This window comes from Lycorma delicatula, chromosome 6 (assembly GCF_047948215.1).
Source record: "Lycorma delicatula isolate Av1 chromosome 6, ASM4794821v1, whole genome shotgun sequence".
NCBI classification, from domain to species: Eukaryota; Metazoa; Arthropoda; class Insecta; order Hemiptera; family Fulgoridae; genus Lycorma; species Lycorma delicatula.
Window position 1 is genome coordinate 17,005,478 of NC_134460.1, and position 14,327 is coordinate 17,019,804.

General features: G+C 29.1%; 1 protein-coding gene across 1 annotated transcript in view; it reads right to left on the minus strand.

Annotated features, from left to right (window-relative positions):
• Nucleotides 1–10,464: 10,464 nt before the first annotated feature.
• Nucleotides 10,465–14,327, minus strand: part of mgl (low-density lipoprotein receptor-related protein megalin) — a 129,114-nt gene continuing 125,251 nt past the window's right edge. The window contains exon 64 of the mRNA XM_075369293.1: nucleotides 10,465–14,149. Coding sequence (XP_075225408.1) covers nucleotides 13,832–14,149 — 318 coding nt within the window. The 3' untranslated portion in view covers nucleotides 10,465–13,831. The remainder of the gene's footprint in view (nucleotides 14,150–14,327) is intronic.

The following is a 14,327-nucleotide window of genomic DNA, read 5'->3' on the forward strand; positions in this document are numbered from 1 at the left end:
ACAACTGAAGGAGACAGATACACTGAAACGACTTGATTGTTGCAACCGGCTTCTCCAAAACATTGTTGGCGACAGTTAGACCTAATGTTGTATTTCATGTCAGACGAGGCACGGTTTCTTCATTTAAAAGACAATATTAATTCACAGATCACCAAGTACTAAATGGCAAGGAATCCTCACAAGATATTCGAGCGTTCACTTCACGATGAGAAAATTGGTGTTACATACCGTTTGCGGTAATTGTATAGTGGGAACGATATTTTTTGACCAAACTGTGAATACACAAGTTTCCTCTCAATTTTCAAAGAATTCTATGCACAAGTAACACGTGATAATGAAAAAGAATTCAGCTTCTTCCAAAAAGATGGAGTAACTTGTCACACATCAAACGTTCTGAAGGTGAACATTAAACAAAAAATCAACACAAATGACATTTTGCATCAGACAACACTCAATATGAACAGTTGAGCACAAAAGTGCATCGATGTCCAGGGTGGCCACATTTTAAACATCTTTTGTAACAATAAGGTATATAAATGCAACATTTAAATTATGTTTTATATTTTTCTTATTTAATTTATCCGTATCATTTATCAAATTTCATTCCAAAATAACCTACCGATTCTGCAGAGGTTACATTATGAGTTCGGTTTTATATTGCTCACCCTGTATGAAGGGATTTGTTAAATTAATTATAAAAGTAAATTTCTACACATTGTTTTTTTTTACACCATACTAATGTGTCACATTACTTTTTTTCTTACATTGTACATGTTCCAAATTTCTTTTTTATTTTAGTGACTTTATTTTTACCCATTTAAACATTAGAATGATATGTCCAGTGTATATATATATTAAACTTTTTAAATTATCTTTTCCAGTTATCCAGATCTGGCCTAGCAAAGGTCAGTGGTATTCCACAGTATGCAAAATCTAATACTCTTACCACTTCATTTTCCACTTTTACATTTTTTGATTTAACAGAGATGTTCTCTTCAATTGATAAAGGATCTTTTAGAATATCACCATTAATCATATTAACCGGTTCCTCTTTCAGTTGTACTAAATCTATTTGCTGCAATGCAAAACAAAAAAATGAATGCTAAAAAAGTAAATATTTATGAATTTTTGTATAATTTGTAAAACAAGAATAATCTGTACCTCTAATTCACTTACCACACACATTAACAGTACAGCCATAGTCAAATTATTATTATTATTGTGACTTTAATAAGCCAGATTTTGTATGGGAGAACGTAGAAAATGTTTCTTACACCAAATTTTATCATCCAAATTTAAATGTTAAAAATGTCAAAATACTCAACTACAGATTATTCTACAAATTGTAATCTTTTATAATCGAATAATTTGTTAAACTGCTGCGGTAATTTTCCTCATTTAGTTTTTTCTAATCTTAGAAACATTGGTGTTAATATTGCCTATGGTAAAATTTTTGTTAGTCATAAATATATACCTTTAAAGATAATGTTACCTAAAATTTTGAATTCTTATCTTATATCTGACAATACATACCAGATTATAAAAATAGAAATTTTGTAAGATTCAAATTCATTGACTGAAAGATAAATAATAGTTGTTTATTTGTTATGTTGCTACATAACCTTGAAGCTTGTGTAGAATATGGACATGCAATTTTGTAGCATAAGAATATTACGATGCCTGACCAGAATTTGATATTGATCATGATACAGAAATTTTTGCGAGATATTGCAATTATATTACAGTGGTCACTATGAAAAACGGCGCTAATATTTAAACTACTGCATCTAAGTTAAAAATCCTACAATAAAAATTAAGGTATCATCAGAAAATGCAATTATTTTTGCACTACCTGGATACGGCCAATTTTAGTTAGTCATTTTTCTGAAAATTAGGGGCACGAAAAGCGAATTTTTTGCACTTTTTTTTGAGAATGTAGACTTAAATTGCTATAAAATCCAAACCGATAGAGATAAAAATTTTCTACTTTTGAAAGTAGATTAAACAATTAGAAAAAAAATTTCCATTAATATCAGGCATTAATTTTTTAGAATTTTTATTTGTAGACTTGAATTAATAAACGTAAGTGTTTTATGGGGTGAGATCATAATAATAGATTTAAAATTGTGGCAATATAAGGACTGAAGAAGCAGTCTCAGTGAGCAGTAAAGTCTCAATACTGATTACAGTATATTATTGATATTATGTCATTGTATATTAGTATAAATTAATTGCAATGCTAGTCTTCAGTCTGATGAGTTCATTATGCCCTTAGCTGTGGTATCTAACAAGGTATATGATATTTTATTTCCATATGTTCAGTTCATGCTGTTTTTTTTTTTTTTATTTAACAGTGCTGCATTATGCCAAAGACAGATTTTTATAATAAGTTAATTTTCATTTTTTTTATCAGATTTTAAGTTAAAGGTTTTTTTTTGTAATTTTTCTGTAACTATCTTATGTGTAATATGAATAAGAGGGAAACACTTTCGTTTTCCAGTTAACATGGCTATACAATTAAAAGTAGTTCGAGAAATGTAATCTACAATGAATATAAATTTTTTCAAAAGCTATCCGACTTTGAATTCGGTAGCGTGATTTACTTTGATAAAGTTCATGAACTCAATGCTGAAACACGCAGCATTAGTTGGAGATCAGTACAAAGGATATGTAGGACAGCTAAGGAGTGCGATAGCAACAACAGTTGCGTTCAGATGAAATCCTTAGCGTTAAGAAGTTCAAAGAGGAAATACGGGAAAAACTGGAAGCAAATTTTTTTATCATTTATGTCCGGTTGTTGTATTGTGAAAAAAATTGGTTTTTTAAAACATTTCACAAATTAAAAGCGTCATGTGATGGTCGACGTATATTTTATCATAAATTATTATTTTTATCATAAAAATTGGTTTATGAATGAAGTACAAATAACTTACCAGAAGGGAGTGCAGTAATAATAGATAACACAACTTATCTCCCTTTTGTGGTACATAAAATTAAAATTACCACAAGAGCTGGAGGAAAGCTGAAATCAAACAGTAGCTTTAAGAAAAAGTGGTTGCTTGCAACTGCTTTTACACATTTTTTTTTAAATTTCAGCATTCTAATAATATGTATAATGTTTACCGATACGATTTTAATGCCTTTAAGTAATCTGTTATTCTTTTTATATAGATGTCTTTGATAGAAATATTGCGAATAATTGTAAAAATAAAAATAAATGAAAATAACAACACCAACAGTATAGTAATAATAATAATAATACTTACAAAAATTAAAATTTATAATATTAAACATGTATAAAGTAGTGTGACAAAACTGTGTGAAAGGCATTATTAAACCATGTCTGTGTGTTGCTGGTTATTATAGCACAAACATGCTAAACTACTAGTTGCAGCTGTACTTTTTGGATGATCTTTTTAAATCACTCCAACCTCAATAAAAGCTTAATATTATATACTTTATTTTCAAAATATCATCATATTATTCAAATTATTTCAATGATTACAATGATGTGTTTTTCCCCATAAAATAATCATTGAAACTAAAGATAGGTTGTCTCGTAAAAAACACTGTACGCTTCAATAATACTAGTTTTGGGCTAAAATCTTAATTATAATTATTGAGAAACAATCGTTTAACCTACTCCAGCAAATGCAATTTTTTGCCAAGCTCTTTTGTATGAAAATCACACTTTGCATAAACAAATTAATATAGTTCCTGAAGAACATGGTTTTTTAGAAGGTAATCTACGCGAAAAAACTTGTGTGAATATACAGAAGATACTGGTGATGTACTATATGATGGTAATTATGTTGATGCAATTTACACTGATTTTTGTTGTGCATTTCATGTAGGTTAATATCAAATTACTTATTAAAAAACTCGCTGCATGTGGATTTAATAATAAATTGTTGTCTTGTATACATTTCTTTTGTACAAACAAATTCCCTATGTTAAAACCGATAACTTTATCTCTAGTGTCTATTTATGTTACATGTGGAGTAAAACAAGGTATGCATTTGGGTTCTCCAATTTTCATAGTATTTATAAATGAAAGTTTATTCATACACTATTCACATTTTTCTATTTTTTGCAGATGATATACTAAACTCTGTGAGAATGGTATTAAAACTTTTTCAAAATTGAAAAGGGCGTATGGAGATGACGCTCTGTCACAAGCCCAAGATTTTAGGTGGTTATAGAATTTTCAGATGACCGGGAATCAATTGCGGACGATCTTTGTTCTGGAAGATGTTTAACGTCAAAAAGTGACGACAATGTTGAGCAAATCAGTGACTTGATACGGTACGACTGATGATTAACTGTCAGAATGATTGCAGAACAATTGAATTTGAACCATACCACAGTCCATCAAATTTTCACAAACGGATTGGACATGAAAAAATTTATGCAAATTGGTCCCAAGAAGACTCACTGTTGAACTGAAAAATTACAGAGTGGAAGTGTGCCGCCATCTTCTAGGGCGAATTGAAACTGATCCAGATTTTCTAAAAAATGTTATTATGGTGATGAATCTCGGATATTTGATTACGACCCAGAAACAAAACACCAGAGCAAGGAGTGGCACACTTCAAACTCACCACATCCCAAAAAAGCAAAAATGAGTAAATCAAAAATCAAAATCATTTTTATTTATTTCGATAGTAATGGCATTGTCCATAAGGAGTTTTTGCTTACAGGACAGACTGTAAATCAAAATGTTTACTGAGAAATTCTTAAAAGATTGCAGAAAAGAGTTGACACCAGCCATCAAAGACAACTGGATGCTACATCATGATAATGCACCTTGTCACACTGCACTCTCAATTAATGAGATTTTGGCAAAGAAAAATATTCCTGTAGTTAGTTCCTTGACTACCTTATTAACCTGACTTGAGTCCCTGCGACTTTTTCCTGTTCCTGACTTTAAAAAAACCTCAATGGACACAATTTTGGAACAGTAGAAAACAAAAAAATATGTAACCGACCATCTGAAGAATATTCTAGTTTCTGAGTTCCCAACACTGCTATGAAGAGCGGGAAAACCGTTTGAAGTGGCTTCCCAAGGGAACTATTTTGAAGGTGATAGAGTCCATGTACAACTTGATTGTACATAAAAAGTTTTTCTGAACCAGTCCCATTACTTAATTTACTGACCTCATATGTATTTTGTTTTTATTTCATAACCAAATTTTTATAAGTTTTTTAAGCTATGTGAAATATATTTTTTAGATCATCTATTATTTATATTTAAACTTGTTTAATGCTTTTCCCCTATTTCAGTCTATTCTGCGCTGCTAATGTAGTATTTGTTTTTAAATACTCCAAAGAAATCAAGCATTATTTTAAAAAAAATATTTTTTTGTAATTTACATGTTACTGTAGCATACCTCCATCAAAGCACTTCCCTGCACTTTTTTCCACTGTGATAATCTTCCTGGTACTCTGTGTACCAAAATTTCTCTGATTGTTTAAAAATGGCAGTCTTTCAAAACTGATTCAATTTTGTAAAAGTGAAAAAATCTACAGAGGCAAGTTTCTCAGATAAAAGGATTGTGGAATGTATTACTGAAAACTCAAAACAGGTTAAGCATCCATGACCTGCTGCTGTGTTACTGTTAAAATTCTCTCTAGTATATTGAACTTCATGATCAATTTCCTGATGGACATCTGAAATGTGAAGATTATCAACAAATTCTTGGTGCTGGAACAACTTCTATACTGTTCCTTGGATAAGAGGATAATTTTCCCCCCTCTGCAATGATTGTGATAGCACAATCATTGCAATCATAGGCATGATATGAAACTATAGAGTTTCATGTCATGCCTACATCTCACCTGTTATAACTTTTAAAAAGAAATTATTCTTTAATTATTTTACTGATCCCAAAGTTCCCAACAACATGATTTTATTCTTTTTTTTTAGTAGTGGTAGTACTTTTTTGTCATAATGCAATTTTTTTTTTTTTTTGTCAAAATCAAATACACAAACTTTTATGTTATCACTTCTGACTTCATAGACAGTAGGCAGATAAATTTCCCTAATACCATTCACTTTTCATAATGATAGTTGTCAGTTGATGTTCATTACTATAGATATAAAATTGTTCTTGATTGTTATTATTTTTAGTTTGAAAAAAATTAAACCTCTCAAAGCACTGTAAATGGTTCAATTATTACCTGTGAAAAGCTTATTAAATCATTATTAGTGTTAATGAAAAGTTTATACATCTCTTAAAATATTTAGTAATAAAAAATTAAAAAGTATAACAAAAATACAATGCAATAAGATAATGACACGAATAATAAAAACCACAAACAATATTAATCACACTTTGACTAGGTAATAGCAAGCAAATCATCATGAAAACAGGTTAATATACAATTTAATAGATTCATAAAATATTAATTACACAGTGAGACTTAAAACTCTTTTTTTAATATCTACTTTTATATTTGTGTCCTGCTAAATTTTTTAGTGGCTACTGTTAATCTTGAATTTTAAATTTATTTTGGAGTATGATTTAAAAATAAAAATTAAATAAGAGTGAAAGCATAAAAAAAAAAATGTGATAAAGAATTCAGTAATTATCATTTTTTACTGTTAAAAACAATCTCAAAGTAGATATACCTCACTAATTATGAATTAAAGAATTATATTAAATATATACAGAATGTTTCAAAGAAACGGGAAATTTTGAAAGTTGTGTTGGTAGCCGCGGGCGATTGGTACCACTTGATAAGTGGCGCCAGCCTCTCTAACCTAACCTGCCATTTAGTTGTCATGGATCCTTGGAGTGGTGCGCAACGTGCATTTGCTATCACAGCGTTTTACAAAAACAATGACAGCGTGGAGGGAGCGCGTAGAGAATTTCGCTGTCATTTTAATCTGGGACGGCACGACCGTGTTCCATCAGCACATGCAAATAAAACATGGATATCTAATTTTGAGGAAACTGGTTCGGCAATGAAAAAGAAACCTCCAGGCCGTGAGCGAACCGTCCGTACACCACAGAATGTGGCTGTCACACGAAGTCCACATCGGTCAATCCGTCGTCTCTCAGCATCTTTACAATTGCATAGTTCAAGTGTTCGAAGAATGTTAGCGAAGGATTTGCAATACCATCCATACAAGTTACAGATCGCCCAGGAACTGAAACCGAACGATGCAGTTGTGCGAGCACAATTCTGTAATGTAATGCTTCAGAAGATAAACGATAACGGAAGAGTTTGTTCACGAACTGTGGATGTCAGACGAAGCGCATTTCCACCTCAGTGGATTTGTTAACAAGCAAAGTTTCAGATACTGGGCACAAGAAAATCCTACGCAGCTACACCAGCGTCCGTTGCACAGCCAGAAAGTGACCGTGTGGTGTGCTATGTCATCTTACGGTGTTATAGGTCCTTATTTTTTTCAAGCAAGTAGCCGTGCTTGAAACCTTTGTTGTGGAACAACAAAAGAGATTTCCACCGATTCTTAACACAGCCTGGTTTCAACAAGACGGAGAACGTCCCATACTGCACGAATATCGATGGCAGCTGTACGCCGATTGTTTGGACAACGTGTCATTTCACGAAATGGTGACATTAGATGGCCTCCCAGATCGCTTGATCTCTCAGCTTGCGATTACTTTTTGTGGGGTCACCTTAAAAGCAAAGTGTTCCACAGTAGACCTGCTACAGCCGAAGAACTGAAGGCAAAGATCCGAGAAGTAATTGCGGAAATTCCAGTTGAGATGCTACGTCAAACCACGAACAATTTAACGAAGAAACTTCGTGAGTGTTTACGTAGAAGAGGAGGTCACCTGAAAGATGTCATCTTTAAAAAATAAACTAAAATGTATGTATCCCAAAATGGCACCATTAGTACAATTACATGAAATAAAATTCATTTTCTAAAAAAAAAATTTCATTAATGTTATTTAATTTTTTTAATTTCCCGTTTCTTTGAATCATCCTGTGTATATATATATATATATAATTACAGCTGTATGCATTTTTTAAAATATATATATAGAATTAAAATAATTTTCTTGTTGATTAGTAGGATGTTAAACAAATTTTAACTTGTGACTATTTTTATGTACTTTAAAAATAATTTTGTTCATACATATTTCTCATTTTTATTACAAGGATTGTGCTTCTGAAATTGCTTTCAGAACAATAAAATGGTTTAAATCATTAGTAGAGTTGATCAGCTTGAAAATTGTCAGAGAATATTTGGGCATTAAACACACATTCATGCATACATACATCTTCCAGAAATTGCTAGAAACCTTTTTTTTGTTTTTGGACAAAAGGAGTCTAGAAACATTGACATTTGCAACAATCCTTATAACAAACCTTTTGGCTGATCGTGTATTTTCCCTTTAAAAATACACACAGTAATATAGTTGAGTATGTAAAATGTAAAAATGTAGCAGGAAGGTAAAAATAAAGTATGATTTCATTTAGTCACAGGTTCAGTAAACAACAGAACAGAAATGTAATAAATAACTACTAGATGTTAATCATAGTGTTATTGAAAAAATGGCAATATTAACAAATAAATTGCATTATAATCTCTGTGAAAACATATCCTTTATAAAATCAAACTTATGACTAGCAGTAGCAAATAAATTATCATGAAAATGGCTAATGTACAATTTAATAACATCTTAAAGAACTTATTATACAGAGACTTAAAATGTTTTTTTTTTAATACCTACTTTAAAAGATGTGTCCTGGAAAATTTTTAATGGCTGGTTTTTGGAAATTGCTGGTGTTAAAAGCTGCTTTTTAGCTGGCTGATGAGCTTTCCATCCAACTGCAAGAAATCGGCGTCAAACAGTTGTTAGGTGTAAATCTGTACTAATAGCAGGTAGTTTGGATCAAGTTTACTTTTTCTCACAAATAATGTATAGATAATATAACCTCTGTTAGAATATATCCTTTTACAGATAAAATAGCACAATCTTGCTAACAATGCCTATTAATATAGATACTACCTCAGATTTAAGATTGTTGTGTGGGTTTATAAAACACAGGATTTACAATATTACTCATCAATCTAAAATGTAAATACTATTATAGTTCTTCATGTAGTGTACTACACATTTTTCTGATTTCTTCATCATGAAACTATACTGATATTATTGTTGTAATGAGGTCAATTTTTTGTCATATAATTTATTACTGAAAGATGTTTTTTGACTGTTGCCCAAAGATTTTCAATTGGGTTAATCTGGGAAGTGAAAATATTCAGTCTTCAAAACCTTTTCCACTTTTTGGCAGTATGGTGTGGTGCCAAATCTTGTTGTATCACTCTGTTGCCTTGTGAGAATTTGTTTTAAAATTGTGTCACAATCCTTTCCTACAGAGTTTTTATATATCTATCACTTTTCAACATACTATGTACTAGAAGTAATGAACAAGGGCCTTCAAATGTGAAAACCTCAAAACATTTTTTCTGGAAATGTTTAAGTCTATTATTTTCAGCTTAATATACTGATGTATTTTTAGCTGATGCTTTTGTAACATATGGAGTCCGTTGACCTTGAACATAAAAATGTAACTCAGAAAACATAACATATTTCCAGTCTTCTTTGATCCAGTTAGCATGTGCTGCATGACCCAAAAGGTCCTTTTTCATATTGCTAGTGTCAAAAGCTGCTTTTTAGCTGGTCAATGAGCTTTCCATCTGGCTGCAAGAAGTTGGCATCTGTCTAACAATTGTCATGTGTAAATCTGTTCCATTGGCTGCTAATTCTTGATTAAATCCACAGCAGATAATTTTGGATCAAGTTTACTTTTTCTCACTAAGATAATAATAACCGATCCTGTGTTGGAATATTTTTTATTTTACAGCCATATTTGCCTAGTATTCACTAGTCCAACACCACATTCAGAAGCTATTTGTCACTGTGTCACACTGGTATGCTTAGAAAGTGAAATAATTTTTGAACGCTTTCTTGGAGTTATATCCATTATTATATATTCAAGGCAGAAAAAAATACAAAAATATGATTTTTAAAAAATGGAATAAATTTTCAGAAAACAGTATTTGTAACATAGAAATTACTAAACAACCAAAGAAAAATAACCTCAGATTACACAGACAATGGGTGTGGTCAAGCAGTATAGCCACAATGCAGAAATAAACAAAAAAAGATCATTAGTCACAACGTATATTGTCAAGAGTTTGATTCAGAATCAATTATTACATTCCAATGTGCATAAAAAGTGAATTCATTTTCTAGAGGTTAGATACTTATTCTCCTTTATTGAAAAGGTAAACTATAAATGGTGTATTTCATAAAAATATATGGAGTTAGTAAGCAACAAGTTTTGCTAATGAGTGGTGGTTAGCTGACTATACAGGCTAACCAGAAAAGTATACTACAATCTTCTTGTTGAATGCCAAATTATTTTCAACAAGGTACGATAAGTAAAGGAAAATTAAGGTTGAAATCACAAAATATACAATTTATCAAAATAGTTTTGTTTATAATATAATTCATTTGTTTTTTACATTAATAATTAAAATAATAACTATAATATACTGTACAATATTTATTTATTAATTCTATATAGAAATGTTCTTTCTTATTTCACAATAAAAAACTTTTTTAAGTTTCACTCTTTTCTAAGATGCCACTTGACACACCTCAACCATATCAAACATTTTTTTTATAACTCTTAATTTTTCTTCTTATTAAAATTATTCACATAAATTAAATGCTTATTTTAATTTATGATAAAACAATATATTATATCTATTTTAACATTTTATAAAAGTAGTTAAAAACAACCAGTCTCATATTTGTAATAAAATTACTAGAATATTGTTTATTATAATTACGGTCACCAAACTGTTGATATTTTTACATTACAAATGAAATACAAGTATTACGTATTATATTTACATTCTAATTATAACTGTATTATGAGCATAAAAAAAAGTAATACTTCGTAAATATGAATATATTATTCCAGTTTTAAAACAATACCACTTTACACATGTACAACTAATAAAAAATATATTTTGATAGATAAAAATGACTAAAATTTCTAAGCTACACTAAACTGTAATATTTTTAATAATGATGTTGTAATACTGTAATTAATTTTATGTTGACAATAATTATTATTGACAATAATTAGAAACATATAAAGCATAAGCTAAAGTATTTAAAGCAGCCCGTACACAAGTATACTTCTTCATAATAAAACTAATAAGTCAATAAAAAATATTTAAGAATATTGATATTCTGTAAATTCATATATTTATTTATAATTTTTTTTCAATTCCTAGTTAAATAGAATTCCATTCATGAGCATGAATCAAAATCTGAGGTGCATCAGCAGTTCCAAATTTTCTGTTAATAGAAACTACCTGGCATAATTATTGCAATAATCTGTTCTAATACTGAATTAATCACAAGTTTACAGTTGTTCAAGAGGTACAAATTTGAACTTAACTTCAAAAGTTCCTATATTTTGGTTTTTATAAAAAAATGTATTAAATTTTAAAAAAAAATTGTATAGTGAATTAAGAAAATGTTGCATAAAAAATTCCATAATTGCAGTACAATGTAGTGTAAATTAAGTAAGTATAATGTGTAAATTTCATTAGCAATTCAAAAACAGGAACACTGCTTTTAAAAGCCAATATTCACAAATGGCTGAATTTAAAATTACATGAACAGACCGTATTTTGTAAACAAACAGAATTATTTGGTACTATAGTCAAACAAAACTTCATCTTAATCTGTGTCTGTTTGGTAGAAAGAAAAATAATTATATAGGAGAATGGTACATAAATCTAAATGTTGATAAAAATTGGTTAGGTAAACCATCAAGGTTTATTGTTTGCCTTTCAGTGTAATATATTAACAATCTGTTGAGGCTTGCTAGAAGTATATATTTTAATACTGTTGGTTTCTAGACAATGCCTTCCTTCCAGTCCACTGTACTTTGATTTTAATTAACCACACATCTTGATATGTTGACGCACATACCTGTGTGTGTGTGTGTGTGTGTGTGTGTGTGTGTATATATATATATATATATATATATATACTCGCTATATAAATAAATGGTGCAACTGACTATAACTTGCAATTTGTTAAAGATACATAAAGGTATTGGATTCCTCTGGAATGAATCCAAAACTAAATGTAAATAAAATGTTAATAAAATTAATTACATTAAGTAGGTTTGTTGCTGGATCTTCTAATAAATTTAAAAAAATTCTTTTCTTAAAGTGAGAAATCTAGTTTTTGATGTTTTTTCACTTTTTTTTTTCTTTCTTAATTAATATTAACTCTTATTGTTTTGTTACAAAATGTATTTCTTCTATTGTTTTTTTTTAATAACTAATGTATGTCTATTCTACTATATATACATATATATATAATAGTGGAATAGATTATTTTACAAACCTTTTAAATAACATTAATGAACTAATGGCTTCTCATGTTCAAACAATCAACATTAATTATTAAAAAAGTAAAAAATACTTAACAATAATGAATGTATGATTTTAGTAACAAAAATTATTTACTAATAGGATTAACGAAACTGGAATTTTTTGTTGCTATGTGAGTTCTGATGATAAATAATCTCTGTTTTATTGAAAAACACAATTATGATCTATCTGTTGTTTGTTCTGATAATAAATTCTGAACTGATAAATATTTGTGGATTATTTTCAATAACTTCGGTGATTATATTTTTGACAGAAATGCTATTTTGGGCAAATATTGAAAATCTAATTAAAGTAAACAACAATATTCAAACAAATGAACGAAAAATAATGAAAAACAAATGAATGAAAAATAATGGTAGAATTGAAACTTTTTACAAAATGTTTAACTTTTCCAGTGTATTATTTCCAGTTAATATTATGTGGTAACTGGTTATAGATCACAAACTGTTACTTTGTTATTGTATGCCATTGTTTTTGTTTAATACTGAATCATATGTAATTACAATTTAAATTTTACTACCTAAGATGGGCAATTTATAAAAAAAAATCATTCTAAGGTAAAAAAATAATTAATAGAAAATTAGTAGTAAATTTTTTAGCTTCAATAAATAAATAGTAAAGGTTAATATTTAATATAAGCAAGTTGCTAACATTGTTAAATAAATTACTTGCATTATAAGGAAATAAAATAATTTTATTATGAAGATGCTGCTAATTGTAAAGTAATACAAACATAAATACATTTTTTAATTCAATATTTTAGCCATCTTGTCAAATCTACAGATCTGATTATTTTTAATAGTAGCAGAAATTATAATTCTCTTCTTCTTCTTCTTATTATTATTATTATTATTATTATTATTACTACTACTTTAATGTAAAATATTGCTTGGTAAAATTATTTTTGAATTCAAAAAAGTTGTCGGTAAGGTAACATTATCATAGAAAAAACACTCCTAAACCTTTTAACAAAATCCATAACCATATTAGCAAAGTTGCAGTCAATGGTATTATTTTATTTCCTTAAAGAATTTAAATACTGCCAATGGTAAAGCATTTTTTTGTTTTTTTTTTTTTGTTTAATAAACATATTTTGTACTAAACATCACCTGAGAACTCCCCATTCATTAATAAAAAATCTACCATCATTTGTTATTATTATTTTTTATTAACAACTCATTAGAAAATTAAATCATAACACGTAACAGAATCCTGTTTTTTAATTTAATAAAATTTGTTATTCATTTTAAAAAGTAATAAATAAATTTAATTAAGTTGAGGTCTGTCATAAATGACTCATGGAATTATGTCAAAAATTTAATAAAGTGTGTTTCAGTTCTAAGCACACAAAATTTATCAACATCAACACTCAGATTTATCCTCTTCTACAAGTTTTTGTGTGTCTTTCCCTGTGTCTGTTGATGTAGGATCAAGGTCTCGATGCCTTACATGTATCTGAGGCGATGCTCTTTGAATAATACTGGATGGTGCAAGCACTGCTGATGCAGGTTCTGGCACAATTTTGTTTTTGGTCACGTCAGAAGGTACTTCATATATACCACCTCCCATACTGCCATTATCAGTGGCTTCGATGTTGCCTAAAGCATCATACATTGGATTACTAAAATCACGGTTTTTACTGCTGATATCAGCCATATTGTATTCTACATCCATTGGTTCCTGCAAAAAAAAAAAAAAAATGAAGTCATAAAAAAGTTACCAGAACATGCTAACTTGTAAAATACATATTTTTATGAGTTATATTAAAAAAATACTAGTTTACTTGTGAAATATAAATACTTATTATATGTTATGAAAAATTTGAAATTACAAAAACAATCTGTTGTAATATATTTGA